This window comes from Bidens hawaiensis, unplaced genomic scaffold (genome assembly GCF_021521415.1).
Source record: "Bidens hawaiensis isolate Kalapana, Puna unplaced genomic scaffold, B.hawaiensis_p1.1 tig00010929_1, whole genome shotgun sequence".
NCBI classification, from domain to species: Eukaryota; Viridiplantae; Streptophyta; class Magnoliopsida; order Asterales; family Asteraceae; genus Bidens; species Bidens hawaiensis.
This window is the reverse complement of record NW_027491846.1, coordinates 699,977-724,100: the sequence shown is the minus strand read 5'-3', so window position 1 is coordinate 724,100 and position 24,124 is coordinate 699,977. Positions and strand designations below refer to the sequence as shown.

The 24,124-nt window shown below is 40.6% G+C and overlaps 2 protein-coding genes across 2 annotated transcripts; one reads left to right on the top strand and one right to left on the bottom strand.

Annotated features, from left to right (window-relative positions):
- Positions 1-2,004, top strand: LOC143536849 (uncharacterized). Its single transcript, XM_077030753.1, has 6 exons — positions 1-90; positions 264-405; positions 540-803; positions 887-968; positions 1,051-1,244; positions 1,541-2,004. The coding sequence occupies exons 2-6, from the start codon at positions 310-312 to the stop codon at positions 1,781-1,783; spliced, it is 879 nt and encodes a 292-aa protein (XP_076886868.1). The 5' UTR covers positions 1-90; positions 264-309; the 3' UTR covers positions 1,784-2,004.
- Positions 2,005-2,184: 180 nt separating this feature from the next.
- Positions 2,185-23,237, bottom strand: LOC143536827 (uncharacterized). Its single transcript, XM_077030737.1, has 22 exons — positions 23,208-23,237; positions 22,481-22,646; positions 21,818-22,197; positions 21,403-21,519; positions 21,231-21,313; positions 19,907-20,053; positions 19,624-19,772; positions 19,398-19,528; positions 19,154-19,276; positions 18,976-19,049; positions 18,058-18,648; positions 17,838-17,949; positions 17,490-17,627; positions 16,812-17,123; positions 14,370-14,666; positions 13,092-14,216; positions 12,116-12,512; positions 11,106-12,019; positions 10,961-11,026; positions 10,766-10,891; positions 4,596-4,834; positions 2,185-4,507 (listed from the first exon to the last, which is right to left on the bottom strand). The coding sequence occupies exons 1-22, from the start codon at positions 23,235-23,237 to the stop codon at positions 3,550-3,552; spliced, it is 6,675 nt and encodes a 2,224-aa protein (XP_076886852.1). The 3' UTR covers positions 2,185-3,549.
- Positions 23,238-24,124: the final 887 nt, after the last annotated feature.

The window sequence follows — 24,124 nt, the reverse complement described above, 5'->3', positions numbered from 1 at the left end:
ATTATTATCATTCACAAACAACAACTCTTCTTCTTCCGTTACATCCTCATCATCATCATCATCATCATCATCCCAACAACAACAACACGGGTCAGTCAGTCAGTCAGTCAGTCCGTTCGTTTATTTTTAGAATTAATTCATAATATGCTGCTGCTTAATTGTTTGTTTGTTTTTTGTTATTCAAACCTAACTAACTAACTAACTAATTGTCTGCTTTCAAAATCCCGATTGATTGATTCCTGTATGTATGTATGTTTATGCAGCAGCAGTGATGTGAATGTGATTTCTGATTTGGACCTTAAGCTTCTAATGGACAATTTGGATGATGACAACAACAACTGGAAAACCGTTGTCGACAAAAGAAATGATTCCCTCTCTTACTCTGTCAAGTGTTGCAAACCCAAGGTAGATAGATAGATAGATAGATACCTTCCATTCCACTTTTATATTCATTCTTAGATTCACTACTTGCTTTTTCAATTCAATACTATACTATACTATACTATACTATACTATACTATACTATACTATACTTGCAGGATGGTGGTCCCTTAAAGTATTTAAGCACAACAACATTTTATCACTGCTCTCGTGACACCCTCCGAGACTTCTACATGGATAATTTCTATAGAAAGGAGTGGGACAAGACCCTGATTCTCCATCACCAGTTGCAGATAGACGACACCAACGGGACTGAAATTGGACGCATCATCAAAAAGTTCCCTCTTTTAACGCCAAGAGAGTACGTTCTAGCATGGAGGATCTGGCAAGGAACAGATGGAGCTTATTACTGTTATAGCAAGGTATTCTTTCTTCTTTCTTTGTTTGGGCTTTATTCTTATGCATTTTGCTATTTACTTAAATCAAATTTTCATCTTCTTCTTAGGAATGCGATCATCCTTTAGCTCCAAGACAAAACAAGTATGTACGGGTCGGTCTTTATAGATCTGGCTGGAGAATCAGGGAAGGTAAGTCTCTTTTGTTTAGTCATATTTAGCATCCACCCTTTTTTTACCTGTTTTTTTTGTTCTTTTGGTTTCTTTCAAGTAGCTGGTAGAAATGCATGTCAGATTAAAATGGTTCACCAAGAAGATGCTGGTTTGAATGTTGAAATGGCAAAAATGATATTTGCCAAAGGCATATGGAGTTATGTGTGTAAGACGGATAATGCTCTTCGCAAGTATTCTCCAATCAAACGTATGCAATTGACTTCAACTGTTAGTGCAATCACCTTTGTTCAAAAAGTGAGCCATCTCGTTAATATGAAATGACTTTTCAATGTTAATCTAATTATTGTAATCAGCTTTTGTTAATCAGATTGAGAGTAGTTGCTTATTCAAAACTGGTTCTTTAATCATTAGAATATCCAAACACTCTAGTTTGATTAACTGATTGTTGTGACATCAGTCAAACAGTAGAAGCACATAAGCTCATTTTGGTACGACTGATATTATTATTATTATTATTATTCCATATCGCATAATAACTTTCTAAACACGATCCCAAACACCTTAGTAAAGTTATTTCTTTATTGATTTAGGTGCCGCTTTTATTGGATTCTACCAGCGCAATTGCTGACATGGCTCATCCTGAAGTCCCTGAACAGTGCAATAAGAAAAAACTGTCTAGAAAGCCTTCAAAGAAATTCATAGCCAACGGGTTGATTATCGCTGGTGGTGTGATCTGCCTGGCTCGTGGACACACCAACTTCAGCGCAAAGGTTGCAATGGCATACATGTTAAGTAAGTTGACAAAGCGTCGTGAACCTTCTTTGCACATGTAAATGCTTCTTGTGGAGGATTTATATGCAAATACAGCTGAATAACACAAGCCATGTAAATTATAATCTTAACTGCTATTCATGAGGAAAGGTAGTAAACTATTAACTACACTCCGATGATTTACTGCTGCTGTAACTTTTGTCGTCAATTTTCTTGTCATTTTGATGGCATATGGTTTTATCATAATCTCTACCAATTTAGGTGCTGACATGGCATTATAAACAACTTACTGTTTCACCATCCACTAATTTCTCCACCACCCGGTCTGATTCAGCTATAGGGGGTTTATGTTTTGCAATGCAGTTTGATCTAAACCATCAAATGACCAAACTATTTAACATAAATTGATCAAATCTGTATGCAACATATTTGTCAATGGTAGAGTGAAAATTCAGTCAGTACTGTAACTTTCTTTGGATCTGCCTTTAGAAGACCAGCAGTAGCTCCATGCCCACAGTAACAATACTTGTAGCTCCAAAAAAAATTTGTTTGCAAGACAAACCAATATCGAATAACATTTTGAATTTTTTGTGATCTAAAATTCATTCTGATTCCGAAAAATTGTTTGCAAGATAATACTAGGTTCTTTTGTGTTTTAGTATTTTATGCTCATACAAACAAGAAACCGAAATGCAAAAATAAAGAAAAATAATTACATCAAATTCGGATTTAGGTGTATAATCAAAACTACCATTTCAATTCAAGACACTGTCAGGGTAACGGCAACTTGCGAGCAACAATTGAGCGGAGTCATGCTTCAAAACGCTGTAGATGATGCAAAGTGCATCATCAAAACGTCACAATTGCAACATGCACATGCGCTGGTGTGAGTTATCTGAAGAAACAATCTTTTTAAAAAGCTCCCATTTATATACCACTAGTTCACTTCCTCCCATCTCAGCCATGTAAGACAAGTTCAATCTATTTGTTTCAAATTTTTGCAGCTTCATTTATTCCAACTACAGTGACACAGAGCAACAATATCCAATTCATAATATTTTCGCTTTGGACACAGTTTCATATATAGCATGTGTCCAAACTCTCTGCATCTCGTAAGAGGACACTGCAAACTTGATGTGGCATTTCCTCCCAATCCGAATAGGACATAAGTTTCCTTCAGCAATTGTCATGTTGGTGGATGAGGCAGTGGTGATGATGGCCGGAGCAACATTGTTTTTGTCGTCGTGCTTAGTGGCAGACTGGCAGTAATGGTAACGCATTAAAGAAGGAATGATTACAAGTTCGTTAATTGGGTTTATATACTAGTTGGTTAATTGGTAAAACATTAAAGAAGGAATGATTATAATTGACGATGAAAGCGTCAATTCCAACTATATCAACCGATGTGTATACCAATATACCAACTCCATAAACATCAATATTCAAAACTTTTTGTTAGCCCTTGACTACATACAAGGATTAAAAATATCTTTTGTTTCATTCAATCATTTTCCTCTTACTACATGAAAAGAAAACAAAAAACACTGAATTTACAGTTTTACACCACGTTCCAAAATCAAAATAAGAAGAGCCACAAGTATTAAGGATGTCCAAAAAGATCCTCCGAAAGACGTTACTTTAACCTGCACATGATTTAGCACTGTCAAAGATACTACACTAAGTACCTCAGCTTTTAACTACATATCTGCTGACTCACAACTCCACTGTAGTGAAAGTTATCATCATTTTACTAACTACTACTTATCTACATGGTAAAGACACCCAAGATAGCAGTTATTAAGGATGTCTGAACTCTAAATTAATATCATTAAGAGAGAAGACTATACCTTTTCTTGATGACATGATCTGAAGGACGTACCGATCGGACAGATTTTGATGAAGAATCAGGCTTCTTCTTAGAGGATATAAAAGCTGAAGGAAGAAGAGCATCTACAGCTTCCCTTTGTTGTTTCCTTTTACAACTAGGGTCAATGGGTCTCTCTACTGATCTACTTCTTACATCATGTTGCATATCCACTCCACTATCTTTATCAACCCTTTGTTTTTGTTTTTGTTTTTGTTTTTGTTTCTGTTTCTGTTTCTGTTTTTCTTTTTTACCCTGACAATCTTCATCAGTGCCTGGCTTAGCATCCTTGAATGTTTTTACTTTGTTTTCAGATTCACTATCCTTGTTTGCTGATAGTGAATCATAATACTGCCCTTTTGACTTTTTCTTTGCTTGACCACTATCATTACTCTGAGCTTCATGGTGCCCTCTTTTATTTTTAGATGATGGGTTAAATCTCCTGTGCTGTTCAGTATGTCTGCTAATCTGTTTTGAAATATCATCTGAAGCACAGTTACTCTTCTTGGATAGTGAATTAAACATGGAAGCATATGGCTTTTTAAATGATAAAACTAAATTTCTGTCCTTAGCATCTTTAACAAGTGCCCCCCAGTTCTTATTTGTCTGCAAGGTTCTCACATTTCCCAAAATCCACAGAGAGTGTTTGGCTCTAGTCAATGCAACATTCATTCTTCTAACATCAGCAACAAACCCGATACCTCTGTTGGAGTTCGTTTCAGTTGATCCAGAGGATGCCCTAACTGTAGAAACTACTAGTATATCAACTTCCCGACCTTGAAAACCGTCAACCGTATTAAGCTCCATTTCATCCATTATAGAAGACCCAAGAGCAACCGAGAAACGTGAACGCAACAGGAAAAGTTGAGACCTATAGGGAGTTATAATCCCGATCTTGCCTCCAACAAACTCTAACGGATAACTGTCAACCAACATTATTTCTAAAACGGGTATTGAAGAAAAAACTACGATGTATCAAAAAACAAATCAGACATATATAAATAGCCTACCACTTCCTGAAGAATCTGATAATTTCTACTGCAGCATCGGCCTCACACTCATTGTAGAGAGACCCGGAGTTCTTACCATGAAGCTCCTGCCCATCCACTACATCGAAGAATAAGTAAGGCCCAAGGCCTACGGTCTTGTGAAATGGTTTTTCTTTGTTAGACATTCCATCACCATTCAGTAAGTTACCATCATAAAAATGCAAAGAAGGAAAGCTGCATATCTCTGGGTGCATCCTATACTGAATAAACATGTAACAACCCATAAATTTAGTGGCAAGCAATTGATATCCAAAGTACAGATCTTTCTGAATTCTTCCTGATATTACCTTTCTTAACATACACACACATTACATATAGAGACTAGAGTGTGCATGCATGTATATGTAAGTGAAGAGGTAGGTCCCAGCAGAGCCCAGTTGGACCCGCAAGACTCACCTTAAACAGGGACGTCTGCGCAAAGACCAACTGGTTCCGCAGAACCAACCATGCTCGGAGACATGACGTCCTTACGCGCAGTATGCAAGCTGGTCCCGCAGGAAATGCCTCCCAATGGTGAAGGACTCCGCCTGTCCCCGCAGCCTCGGATACAAGCCATTAGGGACTGGCCACCCGCGCAGCATGGCTACACGCACAAGGCACTTAACTCTCCCCAGTGTCACCTGAAGGAATGAGCAAAGGCGGGAGGGGGAAAACTCCCGCCTAAATGAGCCAGTCCGTATGATGGAGGATCTTTTGTGTGATACCTGACGAGGTACAGACAAAAGATCTGACCAAGAATGCGACAGCTCACTGACAGCAGCATGGCAGACAGCACGCCACAGCACTGTGACCAATAGCCGCCGCCTACCCACCAACTCCTGCCATACCACGTGCCTAGCCTGTAGTTGGCAGAAGAGGAAGAGTGCACGACACGCCTGCTCTGTGTCAGCCGCTACCTATCCACCACTCACAGGCAGGGCACGTGCATAGGTTACAGTTGGTAGCGTGTTGGGCCGGCTAAACCCCTTGGAAACCTACCTTCGGCTATAAATACCCCAATGGTATGATCATCTTACAACATCTTATCTTATCATATATACCTGATATCTGCTCTAGCAATCTCTTAATATACTTTTATATTTAAAGAGCAATCTAGTCTGATTCTCACGCCGGAGGGTGGTCACAAGGAGGAACCCCCCCCTTCTCAGTGACGAGCTCACGGTGTCTGTTTTGCAGGTTATCAGAAGAACCATCTTCCAAGGGTCTAACCCCTCGTGGGAAACAGCTCTCCAACCCCCAGGTTACCAGTAATCTGCCCGGGGTCTGGTTAGTGTTTCTTCATTGGCGCCATCCGTGCATAAAGCTAGAACTTTATTTTTCTCCAGTTTTTTCAAACTTCTACAAAGAGGTCTTCTCCCCATCCTCATGAGAAGCGTTGAGGGCTGCGCTCATCGCATCGTCATAAGAGGTCTCTGAAAGGACCCGACGCACAACCTACAAAAGAATACAAGTTAGAACATTTTCTAATTACGAGCGGAAAGCGTAAAGAAAAAGATAAAGATACCTGAGGCAACGCTTCTCGAAGCAGCCATTGGAGGGTAGCTTGACTTTCTTTGTAAGCACGTTCGGCTCCGCTTTTATCAAGGTTGGCAAGTTGAACTTCCTTGGCGGCAGCCTCTTCGACGCTTTTGAGTTTCCTTTCAGTGCGGTCAAGCACCCCCCTCTGGTCGAGGATCTCCTGCAGCTTCTTGGCATCTTCCATTGCCAAGGCGTCATGAGCATGCTGAAGAGCCTTTAATTTGCATTTAAGCTGCTCATTCTCTTCGCGAAGCGGCTCAGCAACAGCTTCAGCCTTGGCAGCCCTCTCAGTTGAGTTTCGCGCAGTCTCCTTAGCCAGCCGAAGCTGTTCATTCACAGCTTGGGCAGCCTTGGAGCGGGCCTCGAGTCGCGCCTGGACTTCAACCTCGAGGGCCTTGAATGCTCTCTCCTTCTCGGCGGCGGCAGCGGCCAACTGCCGGTTCTCCTCCCGCAGAGCCCGCGTCTCAGATATTTCTTTGGCGCGAGCTGCTTTTAACTTGTCGTTTTCACGACAAAGCAACTCGACGCGGGGCTGCATCCGGGCTTGGAGAACCCGAAGCTCATTGGTTAGCCTACCCTCCTGGTAGCTAGCCATGGCTTCCCCCAACGCACCATGAGGAGCAGCGTGGCGAGCCCAATCCACGCACTCCACAGGGGTGCGAAGGGTTGTTCCTCGGCGTATGTTCCATCTTGGAACATACACTTCATTGGAATCCGACACTGCAAAAGAAACAAAGGCAGTTAGGAAAAGATGACAAAAATATACAAAGGAAAAAGAACCCTACGTACCTGTAGGGTCAATAACAGGCCGATAGCCGCCAAACCCATCACCTGAACCTAAAGGAAATCCATCCAACAGGTCAGGCAGACGGGAAGGTGGCATAGATCGGCGGGAAGCCCGGCGCGTACCTGATGGTCCGGCCGTCGGTGCCGGTGGCGCAGGTATAGTGGCAGCCGCTGTGGTAGCCATTGTTGGCGTCGCCTCCTCAGCAACAGTAACCGCCGGCTCCGTGAAAGATGCTGTAAAAATTGCACTCACGGCCGGCGGAGACACCTTCTCAGCTGGAACAGCCTCAGGAAGGCTGGAACCAACGGAAGCAGGCGCAGACGCCTGGGTCGACGCCTCGAGAAGGCTGACCGAGCCTTCCCTCATTGGCGGGGGAATACTTGCTCCAACTCCACCCTGGAATGCGTCAACATCCACACCTGCACAAGCAAAAGTGTTAGAAAAATTTATTTGAAACAACAAATCTAGACAAGAATTATGGGGGTACTTACGGGGTTTCTTGAGCTTGAACGTACGGACGAGCGGGGGCGAACCCGATGGAGCCGGCCTCTTGACACCGGTAACCGTCATCGTCGCTGCCTCCCCGGAGGTAACAGCTACAGCCTCCGGAGCGGTGGTCTCCTCACCACCGGGCTTCCCCGCCACCTCTGCACTATCTGACTCCGAGTCAGATAGGACTACCGGGTCGGCCGTAGAGGCCACCTTCTCCTTGCCTTTCCCGACGGCAGCCTTTTTCTTCCGCACCAGTGGAGGACCTTCTGCGGATTCCTCAGAAGAAGAAATGTCAACTCCAGCAGCAGGCACAGCATTGAGAGGTTCAGGGTAGAAGATAGGCTTACCTGGCCGTCGGTGGCTCAGGATCTCTTGGCCTGGCGGGTAAACCTCCACGAACCGACCCGCGGTCTGCTCTAAGATGGGCAACTCGTTCTCGTCCAGAGCACGAGTACCCATCCGCGCGGGACCATCTTCCTCCCGCGGGTTCAGGAGCGACTGAAGATCGTTCCCCTCTGAAATCAACAAGAAAGTTAGAAAAAATCGAAGTCAGCAAAATGAAACAAGACGTACCATAAGGGACAGAGTTCGAACCATATTCAAGGACGATCGGAACCTTATCCGCATTCGCCGCCTTCCACACCCGGCTCATCCCCAGCATCACCATCGCCGACTCCGGAAAACGGAAAACCGGGGACTGGACCCGGGATATCTTCGAGAACCATTCCGCCTCCTCGTAGTTGAGGGCGGGAAGGTTCGGAAGCGCCTGGCCATTCTTGAACTTCATGGCGATGGGGATGGCGCGAGCGGATATGAAGAAGAACTCTCTTCTCCATGAGCGAAGACTCCGCTCGGTGGTACAAATCTTTAAACCCTTGATACGGGTTGTAAGAGTGTACCACCCCTGGATGCACCTCCAAGTGTAGAAGGTCATCAGACGGTCAACGAGGGGCTCAAGGCCCAGTATCCGGCACACCCACTCAAAGTGCCGGACCTTGGCAATGGCCATGGGGTGCACCTCTGTCAGGTGCACACCGTGCCTCTCCAAGACACGGTACACAAACTTTGTCAACGGAAACCTAAGGTTTCCGTAGACAAAGAATGCAGCATAAACCCCGATCTTGCCACTAGGGGCATCGTACACAGTATGGTGGGGTTCAGGAAACTCAGGCTCGAGAGACTCGAGCATGAACTTCCTGACGATATACTGGTACAGATCGACAGGAAGAGAGCACTGGCATTCGCCAGCAGTCTTCTGGTCATCAGCATCATGAGAAGACATGGTGGAAGAAAGATGAAAAGAGATTTCAGGGTAATGCTTTACTGAACAGAAAAATTCGCCGGAAATTACTTGAGAAGAAGAGATGAAAGTGAAAAGTGTGAATTGCAAATAACCCTCTCCCCCTTTATATAGTAATCGCAATTAATGCGATGAATTTAATACGGAAGAGAGAGAAATCAAAGGTGCAATGAAACTATGACGCGTGGCAAAAGCAAGCTGGCAACATCTGTCACAAGGACGTATGCCAGAGATTTCGCGGCTACGCGCCCGAAATCCCGTGCCCACGCGCCTGAAAAAGCAACTGGAATGACCACATAATGTCATGTCGCCATAACTTCTGGCACGTCCTGACACCGTCAGAAGAAACCGTCACACGACGTTTGAGGTATTGGGTTGTTCTTATCCATCTACCTAGCACCCGCAGGGAATTGAAGCCAAATATTCCTCGGCAACCAAGTAACTATAAGACGGGTGCGGGTACTGTGTAAAGGCAAAACCCTTCACATACCTAGCACCCGCAGGGAATTGACGCCAGGAATACCTTGGAAGTAAAGTAACCGTAAGACGAGCGCTGGTACAGTGTTAAGGCAAAACCCTTCACATACCTAGCGCTCCGCTGGGAATTGAAACCAAGAAGGATCTTCTGGGCAATGCTTGCGGAAACGGAAATAACATCCCCGCATAGCGGGAACGTCGAGAACTACGTTGTTTGAAGCTCTAGGATGGAATTGGTGGTTTTAACATAATTGATCACTATGTTCAAAACCACCAAAACCTCATGGAGAATCTAAACAAGTAGGACTCAACGCTCCCGACTTGCGAGGAGGTTATAGACCTACCCGCATCATACCCAAAGACCAAGCAGGAAACTCGGGCATTTCTGCAAGTGACAAGGACTTCCGCGGGAAGAATCCCCATGGAAAACCTTACAAAAACCCTTTTCAAAACCCTCTGCTTAAGTCCAAAAGTTCACCTCACTTTATTAAACATGCATGAGACGAACATTGGACTGGGGGGACTTGAAGAGGTAGGTCCCAGCAGAGCCCAGTTGGACCCGCAAGACTCACCTTAAACAGGGACGTCTGCGCAAAGACCAACTGGTTCCGCAGAACCAACCATGCTCGGAGACATGACGTCCTTACGCGCAGTATGCAAGCTGGTCCCGCAGGAAATGCCTCCCAATGGTGAAGGACTCCGCCTGTCCCCGCAGCCTCGGATACAAGCCATTAGGGACTGGCCACCCGCGCAGCATGGCTACACGCACAAGGCACTTAACTCTCCCCAGTGTCACCTGAAGGAATGAGCAAAGGCGGGAGGGGGAAAACTCCCGCCTAAATGAGCCAGTCCGTATGATGGAGGATCTTTTGTGTGATACCTGACGAGGTACAGACAAAAGATCTGACCAAGAATGCGACAGCTCACTGACAGCAGCATGGCAGACAGCACGCCACAGCACTGTGACCAATAGCCGCCGCCTACCCACCAACTCCTGCCATACCACGTGCCTAGCCTGTAGTTGGCAGAAGAGGAAGAGTGCACGACACGCCTGCTCTGTGTCAGCCGCTACCTATCCACCACTCACAGGCAGGGCACGTGCATAGGTTACAGTTGGTAGCGTGTTGGGCCGGCTAAACCCCTTGGAAACCTACCTTCGGCTATAAATACCCCAATGGTATGATCATCTTACAACATCTTATCTTATCATATATACCTGATATCTGCTCTAGCAATCTCTTAATATACTTTTATATTTAAAGAGCAATCTAGTCTGATTCTCACGCCGGAGGGTGGTCACAAGGAGGAACCCCCCCCCCTTCTCAGTGACGAGCTCACGGTGTCTGTTTTGCAGGTTATCAGAAGAACCATCTTCCAAGGGTCTAACCCCTCGTGGGAAACAGCTCTCCAACCCCCAGGTTACCAGTAATCTGCCCGGGGTCTGGTTAGTGTTTCTTCAGTAAGTATGCATATTGCAGATGAATGTAGTACAAATAACCTAATTTGCTTGGTGCTACGTGATGAAGTAAAAGATATATAAACATAACATAAACAGACCTGCTGTGTAAGCATAGTAACAGGGTGGCCAGCTTTCTGTAAACGCTCAAACATACTGCATTGATAGAGATATTTACTAGCAACATCAGAGAGAACCATTGCAGGAAGCTGCTTCGGATCTCCAACCTTAAAACAATATGCATAGCAAATAAGCTTTCTACAGTAAACTTAATAACAAAAAAGTAAACACATTACCATAATACACTTGCCCTCCTTTGACTTTAGGAGCTGTAGAGGAATCAGAGTAGCAGGTTCCAGAGCCTGTAAAGAATAAAGTGCAGACTTGGAAAGTAAATGATAAATAGCAGAAATAAAATGAAGAAAAGACAAAGATTTGTACTTGAGCAGCTTCATCAATTACAACAGCATCAAACAATGAAGACTCAGATGAAGGGCTGAACTTATGGGCTAACATAGATTCAGAGCACACTGCATAAAGATCTCCACCACAACCACTCAATGTTGTTATCACAATTTCAGCTTCCTTTAGTATAGACTTACGCAACTTAAGTTTAAGAGCTTTTCTTTTCTCATGAACTTTCTTCTCACGTGCCTGAGCAGTTGCAAGATCTATATGCGCTGCTTTCTTGTCACTGTATAGCACTCTTAACCTCGCTCCTATTTCTGCATCAGACATTTCCTTCACATCATCACCCCCCGTGCCACCATCTCCTCCTTCAAAAACCTGTTTTGTGTCAGGATTTGCATTGCTTAAATTGGCTCTTTTGGCCTCAAGAAACCTAATACGGTCAACTAACTTCTCTAGCTTAGCACGAATAACAGTTGAAGAATCTCCCCCATCCATGTCACTCTTCACATCCATCTTGTTCTCCTCATCGGTCAAACGATGGTCAACGAGGGTGTCGATGAAGAAAGGTAGAGAGCTTGAATGGACGGTCTTTGCATTACCAACTCTAACAAGATATGGCTTGTATGTTAACCCATCACTTCCATACAAGCCATGACTGGAGATTCTGGATACTAGCTCATCAACTGCAGCGTTTGATTGTGCACAAACGAGAACTCTGCCTCTTATGTGACTAAAAGTAGCTCTAGACTTTTTACACTCATTATCTTCTAACTGTTTGGCCAAGGCTGCATCCTGCCAGGCCCTTGCAAATACAGCAGATTGACTCATCTGATGCACTTTATTGGCAGGTCTTGTGTCACCACTTTCAGCTCTTTGAGCATTCATTCCGGTTGATGAAAGCAAAGCACTGATAATAGCCACAATTGTTCGTGTCTTCCCAGTACCTAATGAAAAGGCATTTGCCAAATCAAGTAAAGAAACATTTCATGTTAAACAAGAACAAAAGACGGTTGTAGACGTTCGTATGCATAAAATAATACCTGGAGGACCCTGTATAAGAGATAGAACTTGATCGTTTCTCAAGCCCATGGGTCCAATGACACTATTTATAGCTTGAAGTTGACAGTCGTTAAAAGAAGATATAAGAATCTGCTGTAAAGGCTTGGACAGCTTACTCAGATCCATCCTTGATTTAATGTCCTTAGGTTGGTTATTGGGATTTAAGATAACAGGAAGCAGAGGAATACTATGTAGAGATGACAAAGCCTGAAATTCTCTTAGTTGGGAGGTGATGCTTATGATGCGATAAACATACCACTTGCTTCGTTCCATCAGGAGCTTTTTGGCCCGATTTAGACGAGAACATCCATTTTGAAGATACAACTTGATCATTAATATGCTTGATCTTCTTTTATTATCTTTCTCGCATCTTTCCACCTGAACCAATGAAGTTGCGCCAAAGCTCAATAAAAACACAAGCATAACAGTTATGAAAAGAAAAGAAAAGAACATTTCAGTGAACAACTAAAGTCCTAACAGACAATGTTTACTGCCACTAACTATAAACTGTTAAACTAGAAAAGGTCTAGACTCAAAACCTCTTAAACAGCCTCATTTCAGTGTCTTGTGTCAAAACTACGACATTTTAGTTAAGAACGAGAGAGTACATTTCCATATTTTACTCTCCATATCAAAGTTTCTCTCAATCACAACGTATCATAAACTTTAAAAGTTGTACTCACCATTACACATGCAAGAAAAGTAATACAGAGAAACACTGTAAACGAAATAAATTCAATGCGAGAGTAAAAATAGGAAAAAGAGTTTATCGGTATTTAGCTAAAATGAGGTAGATTTAATGAAACTGCGTCACAAAACCATACAGAAATATACTTAAGACAGTAGTAGCTCACAGCAAACTGAAAGATGCTCTAATCATGTTAATTCTAGCATGACATGGCACAACTAAGATCTTGGGAATAAAGTAACTAACATCAAGAAAGAAAGTACATATACCTTTCCAACCATGTGAACCTCATGGGAATTTTGGAAAGGCTGTCTTGTGAGCAAAACAAGATCATTCTCAACGCACATCCTAGAACCTTCTAAGTCTTTGTCATCATGAAGACAGCGAACAAGATGAAAATCATCAACTCTTTCCACTGATATAACAGACAAACTTCCGCATGACATTTCATCTGGAGACGCCATCTCTACAAACGAACTGTGTAGCTGTGCTTTTAACTCTTCCAGCACCAATGGACGGAAGACTGCCACATAGTCATCAGGAGATTGAAAATAAACCGGAACCTCCTTCAAATTCCCAGCCCCAGTTGATGATGCTAACCCTACTGTAGCATAATAATCCATCTCCAGGATAGGTCTAAACCAATCATCTAGCCTAACAGATTTGAACCTTTGACCTCCACTACGTAGCCTGTTTGATTGAGAAACTCTGTTTTCAACTGGTAAGTTTAGTTGAATAACTTTGCGTTTTGGACCACTTGTGTTCGATTTCCCCAGGTGTGATTGGTTATTTCTGGCAGATTTTAATGCAAATTCCCATGGATCATCTTTAGCATCAAATACCAACTCCTTGATGACCCTATCACTCTTTGCTGAAACCTTTTTTACACCTTGGTTAGAAGATGACCTAATACCAGCAGATGTATTCTTTAAGCTCTGATGTGGAACTAAATTTTCCATCGGGGAACCAAGACTTTCTGCACACGATTTTGTCAAACAAGAGTTCTTCTGTGTGTCAGAAGATTTTTTCGTACCTTTGCCTTGTAAAAATTTCCCTTTGACCACAGAAGACTTGTCCACAATACATTCTATATCCATTTTCTTATCCACTAACCCTTTAATATCAAAAGAACTTCTGCTAGCTTCATTCATCTGTGAAGCTCTTTCAGCAAATTGTGAATTACTTGCTTCACCACCATGAGAATCACTCAAAGTGTTGACATCATCTCTTGCATCAATCTCATCTTCTGAAAGAACTATCATAGTGTCTCTCTCCGCTTTGGCACCAAAATCAGAATCCAAAATCTGCAAATCTGGCTCCTTCGAGGAAAGATCTCTTAGCTTTTCGGGCGAGCACTTTGTCTGCAACATGCGCTCAGGTTGAGACGATGGGGCCTTTTAAGTCTGATTTACCATTTGCACGATCATTCACCAATAAAACAAATAGGCGCAATATCTGCTCAACAAATTCATCAATTGGAATGTTTTCTGCAGCCAAATAGAAAACAAGAACTTCAAATTGGTGGCGCAATAGCAAAACACAGAAACCAAAGGTTTGAATATAAATAACACACCACACTTGAATAGTTTTTCTATGGCCATGATAGTGGATGTTTTATCAACACATGACTCCTTAAGTAGATCAAGCAAAGAAAGCACTGTTTGTTTCCAATACCGATGTACAACGACAAGCGTAGACTTCCCCCAATACATCAAATCATGAAGCCATTTGTAGCTAACTGAGTTCATAACCAAAATGTCTGAATCTCCTGGCATTTTATGCAAAGAATTCTGGAGCTTTTGAAGCACAACAGGTAAGCATTCAAGTAGCCGGATACAAGTCATCTGAAACAACAGAAAAAATAATGCACAACTTCATTATTCATGTTAAGGGAATCATCAAACCTCACACCACATAAAGGCAAGAACATCTATGTAAATCATCCCCAAGTTTCAAAAATAAGGTTTCTAATTCTTAGGATAGAGTATTTGGCAACTAGTTTATAAATTAGATCCAGAAAGTGTGTGTGCGCACGAGTGTGCATGCATACATGCTTTTATCTTTTTCCAGGTTTGTTTGCCTACCGGTAAGTCTCTACTCATATCTCATAAAACATCCCCGGTGGCTGACAGAAACTTGCTACAAAGGTACAATAAGATTAGAATACGATCAATAAACTCCATTCTATGCTCTGAACCAACCTCCCCAAGTTGCTCTGCCCTTTCCTTTCTATGTATTACAGCTAATATATATATATATAAAATAGAGAGAGAGAGAGAGAGAGAGATAAAAGATAGACTACAATAATTGCTTCACGTACATTAGGTACAAAAATACCTATATTCATGAAAATGATCCATGAAATCACATCACATGATCTTTGAAATCGTCAATATATATCCAATTAATCATCAGTTCACAGAAAAAAAAAACTGATTTGGATCATTAATCGATCATTTTTTTACTGTTCTTACGAAAAACGTTTTCTGAGCGTATTATGAATTTTTTAGCGTATTTCATAAAAAAACTGATCTGGATTTGAGTGTATCAGATTTTAACACTGACCTTCTTTTGTTTTTGGATTGAGCGTTTTTGTTTTTGGCATAGTTGTTAAAATCAAGCGCTTAAGCGCATTTAAAGCGCGAAGCGAATTAATTGCAAGTTACATGCCTCAGATATTTAAAGCGCCAGTAATCTGTTCCCAACCTTCCGATGCGTATTAAATATCATTTAAACAACCTGTTCCTATTCTCTAGCAGTACCTAAACTCCACTATTAAAACACCGTAATCTGTTCCCAACCTTCCCATGCATATTAAATATCATTTAAATATCATTTGACTTCAGTTACTAAATGATTACAATATTCAGAATTTGTGATTAGGTTTTAGTTTTTAATTTTTGGGAAATCTGGAATCTGGATATTATGATAGATGTGTTAATGCTTCAATTGTGGATGGATCAAATTGTTGTTCTTGACAGTTAAAATGAATGCTTATAGAGTTGTTGAATTACTGGATATTATGATAGATGTGTTAATGATTAGGTTTTTCTAATTATTAAGACGTACTTGGTACTTCATGTTTAGGATTTTGGATTTTGGTTTTTGGTTGTTCTATGAACTATTTCAAGAATAAATGTATGTTTTCTTATTAAGATGTTCTATTTTAGTTTTAAAAAAAAATAATGTGCGCTTTTTTTTAAAAAATACGACGCTTTTTTTGCGCTTATCGCCTGGCGGTTAGGCCCAGCCTCAACGCTTTTCGCACTTAATAACTATGGTTTTTGGCTTGAGTGTTTAGTAAAATGGCTTGAGCGTGATTCGCGTACCTAGTGTACCTTACGCGATTATTGTACGATAACTTTACCGTGTGCGCGTGTCCGTGCGCGTGTGTATAATCAACATAACAAGAAAAGAGTAACTGTATCTCAAAGTTCATACATCATAGATGCTTTCAGTGATAGTATGCCGGCACCTTTAAGACAAATATAAGCGCCTGTAACCATTTCCAGAACTAAATGTGAAAATAGTTTAAAGTCTTCCCCCAACAACTGACATGCACGACAACTAACGACTATTGCTATTTTACTTTTTCCCAATTCTATTTTGATGCCAGAAATTACATGTTCACTTTGATCACCTCAACCCACTACGAAGACTTTATCAATGGTATGTAAGAATATGGCTAGCCATATAACTACCCGGATTAGTTTAGGATAAACTTTGCACACTAAAATGGACATAAATATAAGCTTAACACCAGAGACTTTTGACCCAATGGTACCAATCCAGTCCAAGCCTCCAAGGTACCTTCGGATTCGGGATTCAAGTTTAACAAAAGACAGTGGTGTACATATGTGTTTAGATTGTGGTATCTTAATACAAACCTGAAAGACTACCTATTTCCATACGTACGAAGACATATATACATGTGTAAGAGATTGACAAATAAAACTATGAATGCATTTAAAAAGTTAGCGTTACTGTACCTGTGAGATCTTATAGTTGATAGAAGCCTTCCCTTCAGATAAGCATATGCAAAAAGATGGCCATGCCACTTCTGATGCTAAGCAACTGAACTTTTCCCACTGTGTTGAATCAAACTTTGGGGACTTTCCATCAATGTTTGTAGTCATGGACTCAAATGTAAGCTGCTGTAGAAACCCACCTTGAGATGAGAACTTTAAGCTATCTTGGTTATTGTTTTGGCCAGATTGCACCCCTTCCTTAAGTAGCTTGCATAGTACAAAAAAGAAATGATGCAAACTTTGAAATGTTTTCAGCACCGAATCCAAAAAAAGCTGAAGAGGACACAAAAACAAGAGTAAATTCACAACTTTGAAAGGAATGAATGAATCATTTAGCCTTCCGTAATCATAAGACTACACTATTTATACAAATTTTACCCCAACCACCAAACTCAAATCACAATTTATTCATGCGGTGGTGAAACAAGTGATGATAAAACCTCCCGCAATTTCCAAGTCTTCAGATCCAAATTTTAGGTGAGACGTGACACAAGTTTGTCTAAATGTAGGAATAATTGCCATCAGAAACAATTAAATTCTTATGCAACCGAAACTTTTTAAATTTAATTAGCATGCTACAAGCATAACATTGCAGAAAATCATACACACAGACCACTAACAATTAGAGAGAGAATCTACCAATTCACGTGCATGTTTCAGCCCAAGAAAGACTGATGATATTGACGCAGAGCAAGAGCATAGAAACTGCAAACAAGAAGAAAGGCCCCGTGTGTTTGCAACTTGTTCAAGAATACGCCTACCCACTTGCCTTGCATTCTGCAACCAAAACATATGTTTCAAAAAGATAAATCATTACAGGCAGAACAAAATATGTAAACGAGTTAATAGTGAATTAGAGAAAGGCGGTGGAGAGTTGCCCTAACAGAAGGCAATAATTAAGGTTTAAGAATCATATATACATGAACTAATAACACAAGATACAATATTGGAATTACATAATTATTAACTTTGAAGGGAAGTATTTACATCATCAGGATCAACAAGCAAAAGGATTAAGCTTTCAGCCATCCTTGGCTCCCAAGTCCATTGCTTCCAAAGCTCACGTTGCTCCATTCTTGTGATAAAATGGGATGTTAACCTGTTGTAAAATGATAAAAATACCAACTATGTTACTTCTGGTGTTCACGGTGCAAAGATAGAGTACTTAAACATATACTTTAAAACCATGCATCATTAAAAAATTAACCTCCTGAATGTTCTGATTAATGGAATGCACATTGTTGTGACCTTAACTGAGTTTTTCGATTCTTGTCCATCCCCACCATCATCAGAACCAGATGGTGTTCTCCAGCCCAATAAATAGGATACCTCTGGAGCTCGGGTGGTTAACCAATGTCCAACTGGAAGAGCCATATCAGTGCTACTTTCAGGTTCAACCATAGAAAAACGAGATAAAGCCCATAAAACTGCCTTAGAAATTGATACTGGTAGGACTGCAGGATCAATTTCAACTAAAACATCAACCCATAGCATCAGAATGCACATCCACGCCTCAAATTCTGATGCTGCAGTTTGACCCTGAATGCTAAAATCATTCCAACAACTGGTACCGGTGTTCTCTTTTTCGACATCATCTTCAAATAGACCTTCATTGCCATCTTCATCTTTAAAATCAAAGATTTTCCTATCAACGACTTTGTGAATTTGACAGTGTAGAATTGAAGACACTAATGCAGACGCGTCAGACACTAAAATAGTTTGAATCAAATCAAAAGCAGGTTGCCTGAGAGATGTGTAGAGTAATGAATCCTTGAGAGATGCCACAAGAGAAGGACCCCTGTGCCAGAAAATTCAAAAAGCATTTCATCAAAAAACATTATAAAACATTGGTAGCAACAATTGTTTCACTATGCACAGTTTCAAGCTACTTTTGAGACCGTAATTGCCGCACAATGCATCACACTTAATGGCAAGAAAACAAAGAGGGAAAAAAAAGGAATCTTTTGACTGGAAAGCTGTTACATGTTCTATTTATTTAATGTGTGCATCTCTAGTAAACGTGATTTACAAAGAGTGGCATACCAAGCAAAAGAATATAAAACATGTTTTTTACAAAAAAAATATATATAATAATAATAATAGTAATAATACAAAGATTGCATACCACATGTGTGCACATTCAAAAGGCGGACAGGAAGGATTCATCTTGTAACCTCGGTGGATTATGAGAAGAGCAATCTGCAAACAAAACTTAGCCATCAATTACTAATATTGCAGTGCAAAGACCATATATGACAAGTGTATCTAAGACAGATGTCAATACAAAGGAAAAAAACAGACACCTGGCAGGCTTTTTTTCTCATTAGATTGCTGAAGTTGCTACTAACAGTGACTTGATGCAGAAGAAAGTACAAAAAATGCCTGCGTTGTTTTTTATGCTCCCCGTCTTGCAAAGCCTCAAGAGACTGCAAAAACAGGCTGCATACATTATTGAATCCACAAAATACATTGTGGCATAACTTTCAATGTGAAATTGTTTACAAAACAAAAAAACACAGTAGACATGAAACTGCAAAACAAGCATGCCTGAAGAAAAGGTGGGAAAAGATAAAATATTTCTTTGTGGCTCTTCTCGTCTTGAGTATGAAAACACTGACTCAATAAAGTGTTACGCATTACACTTGGTGATAGTGTTGCCCTAAACCAAAGCTTGCAACCTTTAAAGATGGACAAACTGTTTTAGAAGACAGTCACTAAAAGAGAATGCAATCAACTATTCTAAACTATAGATATAAGACCAAAGAAGACATACCAAGCATATCGAAAAGTAGTCTAAGGCAGTTGATTGCGTAAGAAAACTCAAGAGAATCGCCTGAAATATGGTTGAGTACGATACTCAGAAAACTGGGATAGCGCTCCAAAATCCCTTCTTCAAAAGCAAGAGGCTCTAGAAATCCGAGTCTTTAAAAAGAGCAAACAAAAACAATAAAAGATATTACGACATGGTTGCGATACTAGTTCACATCAAGAATATTATTAATAAAAGGAGAGAAGGAGATAGTTTCAAAAGTAGGTTAAAAACCACTGCTCCCTACAATGCCTTGATTCCAAGCCATACAGTTACACGGTCAAGCTGCATCCTTGGCCTTGAACTCTCAGAACTTGTAGGCACGACTTCTGTTTCTAGAAGTATAATGCACTTCTTGAGCAAGGGCTGCAAAGGTTTCAAATCCTCTGCACTCCTAAAAAGAAGAAAAAATAACAAACTTTGTGAGATAATGTCGTGAAGGTGAACAATGAATGGATATCAGCTCGAACATTAACATTAACTAGAAAACTTCATGCAGTGACACTTCTCATATCATAATGACATAAAAAAGTAAAGTCAACAAATACACAAAACTGATAAGAAGATCAAACTAGCATTAACAGAAGACATAAGGTCAAGAAGATCATCATCATCATCATCGTACTCAGTATATCCCACCAATAGCAAAGCTATGGTAGGGTCTGAGGAGGGTAAGATGTAGACAGCCTTACCTCTACCCCGTAAGAATAGAGAGGCTGCTTCCGGTGAGACCCCCGGCTCAATGTAGCATTGCATCAAGCCTTGGACATAAGGCACATATCACTCAATCCTCGGGACACAGGGTGATTGGTGCATGTACCCTTGTCTTTCGGCTATCAAAGCCACCACATGATGCCTGATTAACCTTCCGCCATTTTGAACGTTATTTTCACGAGATTAGTAAAATAACGTCAAAATTAGTGCAATTTAACTTTTGCCCACCCGAGGGTTCACACATATATACATTATATGTGCGTACCGCAAGCAGGGCGTAAGGTCAAGAAGATCAACAAAATATAATGTTTTTTAGCTTTTGAAATCAGTTGTTCCATCGACTAGGTGATATCCAATGGTGGCGTGTGGACAGCAATACGGTGATGCTTTTCAGGAGTTTAAATTGCTTGTTAAATGTAAACTACTTGGATACCTTCCTAATATTATAATATATAACTAGCCTAAATTGTATGCTCACTTGCCAGTTGCAAGAGTTTTCTGTCTTATAGAATAATTTTCCATGCTGTTTTCTAATACTTACAAATGGACTATTGAGTGATCTCAAGATGGCACCATTATTTTATAATGAAAAAAAGGTCCAAAAAGTCTACAAATATGAACGTTTTAACATGTCAGACATGAAAATTTGCCTGGCATTCCCCAAAAAGTCACTCATGGCTACAGCCAACATCAACTATCTCACACAAAAAGTCACTCATGGCTACAGCCAACATCAACTATCTCACACAGCACACATTAAAATAGCCCACCATTCACCAGAACCATAGTAAACATTCACAATAACAAGCAACGCTGAATACTTGGGCCTTCAGACCTAAAATGAAATGTAAACAAACCTTAATTTTCCCATGTTTCCAGCTAAGCGGAACCCTATAGAACGACACCTCCTGTTCTTGAGAAAAAGCAGTGCATAAATTCCCTACATGAACCATCAGAAAACACTCATTGTGGTTGAAAGAGAGCTATTATGACCAAAAAGAGATCAAGAAATGCATGTTGATGTTGTACCGGGTACTGTTGATGGCCCGCCAAAGTGAGTTCATGTGAATCCTCAACCGTTTCAATAAATAACTGAAACTCAGTGGCCAAGGACTGGTCATCCAACAAGACAGGATACATTAACACCTGAAAGACAGCAGCAGAAAGTAAAATTAAAAACTAACTATTGTATCATATGTCATGCTTTAATAACAAGAAGAAAACCATCATTCATGTTTCTTATGCAACATTCAACATGGAAAATGCTTAATGCAAAACGTTATTTTCACTAGTATCTGTTTGATAACATAATGTTTTGTTTAGACTACCTATCTGGTTAAGTCTACATTAAACAACAACATATATCTCTTGGTACTGCAAGTTATTATTTATTAGAAGGGTGGAAGGAAGCAGAATAAAAGATTGAGCAAAGCGTATAGTATACCTCATACATGACGCTAATAACTTTTGCATCAGGTTCATACTTGCTCCCTTGCGCTATTTGTGTGTTGATCTGTTTCAACTGGTAGGTGACCCTTTGTTCATCTAGTGTGCATAAAACATCAAGAAGGGGGCCAATTGAAGCGAGCTCGTACTCCGTGGCGTAGGTGTCCTTGGCCTGATGATGCTGGCAAATGCATTGCATGCAGTCTTGTAACTCCTGAGAGAGTCTTTCCCAAAGGAGCTTGAGAGGAGAATCGGGACGAGGGTCTTTAAAGTAGTTGTAGAATGTTTCAAGAAGGGGGCCCATGATATCCCAGGTGGCACACCAGATATGATGGTTTCTAGGAAGAGAGATCAAAAGGTTGAATGCGTCTCTGAACCTATATATTTGAATGCAGATATGATATATGTAATACAATCTAGATGATGTTGTGAGATTATTATTATTATTATTATTAAAATTGTAATGCATATGAAGGAAGATTATTATTATTACTATAATAATAATAATAATAATAATAATAATAATAATTATTATTATTATTATTATAGATTGATAGATGATATACAAATAAGTAAGTAAGTAAATAAGTAAGCAATGAATTGAATTGGTAATACATTGAACAAGTAAAGTAAAGTAAGAAGTAGATTGAGAGAAGTGATCAGGTTTCTTTAAGATGACGAATGCGATGTTGATTTGAGGCATCGAATTCATCATCGTCGCCATCTTCTTCTTCAATGATCCTCCACCGGTTTAACAGCTCTGTTCTCGTCGTCTTCAAAATATTATTATTATTATTATTATTATTATTATTATTATTATTATTATTCTAGCCCTAGCTGTTGATGGATGGATGATGATTCCACCACCCGCGTAAAAGTAAAAATGAAAAACTGCTGCTGCCGCTGCTTTCAAATGTGGTTGGTTGGTTGGTGATTTAGGTTTTGAGATGGGTTAAGAAGAAATGTAATGTTTGGGACCACTAACAGAGTTTTACCTTGGTTTCCCCACATAACCTCCACTTAGTTTTTATATATTTTCTGCTTTGTTCTAGTATCGTGACATATGTAACGGAACGAATGTTTTTTAGTTACGGTATTTTAACGAGCAAGACATAAACGAACCAAATTCATGTAGACTTATCATCTCAATAACCGGGATCGACAACACTTGGGTTTTACAACGCCCAATTGTAACGACTGACGTCACCCCGTTGGTCCACCTTAATTTCTATATTATTTTATTTTATTTTATTTTATTTTATTTTTTACTTTTGGCATCGTAACGAACGCAACCGTAACAGATATGACAGAAACTACCTTAATTTGCATAATCTCATCGCCTCAAAGTCCGAGATCAACAACGCCCGCAGTTTACCAATGTTCCTTACACCATAATGAACATAACCGGAACTGACCATATTCACGTCGACTCACCGTCGTAATGCTCGGTTTTACCAGCGTCGGGAACCAACAACCGACTATTACGTTTTATTTTAAACATGTTAATTTAGCAAACTTCTTTTTTTTAGATTTAGTTTTGATGTCGTAACAGGTATCAACCGAAATCATGGTTTTACCAACTAAGACCGAGCGTAGTGGTGATTTTTGGGGCGGCGTTTTGGCTCAAAACGCCGGGGAACACCGCAACCCCCCCCCCCCCCCGGGCGTTTTGGAGTTTTTTTTTGCGTGTTATGTGTAAAACGCTGGAAAAAGAATAGAAAATAATAATAATTCAAACGGTCATATGACCGTTACTAATTAACAAAAAATATATATTTTTTCTATATATTTAACCAATTCATCCCCAATACAAACTTATCAAATTTATAAAATATATCTTTCAACTCTATATTTCTTGACACAAACTTCACTATATAAATGGATCCTCCATCTATATATAAACGGTTTTTCGGGCCCGACCAACAAGCCGAAGAAGACGCGGAGGAAGAGGCGGTTACGAGTGTGATTATGCTCGCGACAATTTATATGAGTTCCGTTACGAGTGCGATTAGCTCTCCATCACCCCCGGTTTCAAAAAGAGCATATATCGAACGAGATCGTACCGAAGCCAACAACCGGTTGATGGCGGATTACTTCTGCGACTCGCCGAGATACAAGAACTCGAAGACCTTTAGGCGTCGTTTTCATATGTCTAAAAATTTATTTATGTGCATCACCAATGATTTGGAGCGTGAGCTTGATTACTTTAAGCAAAAACGGACGGTCGAGGGACGCTAGGATTCACGGCTATTCAGAAGGTTACGTCAACCGTACGCGTACCCGCCTACGGAAACACGACCGACAT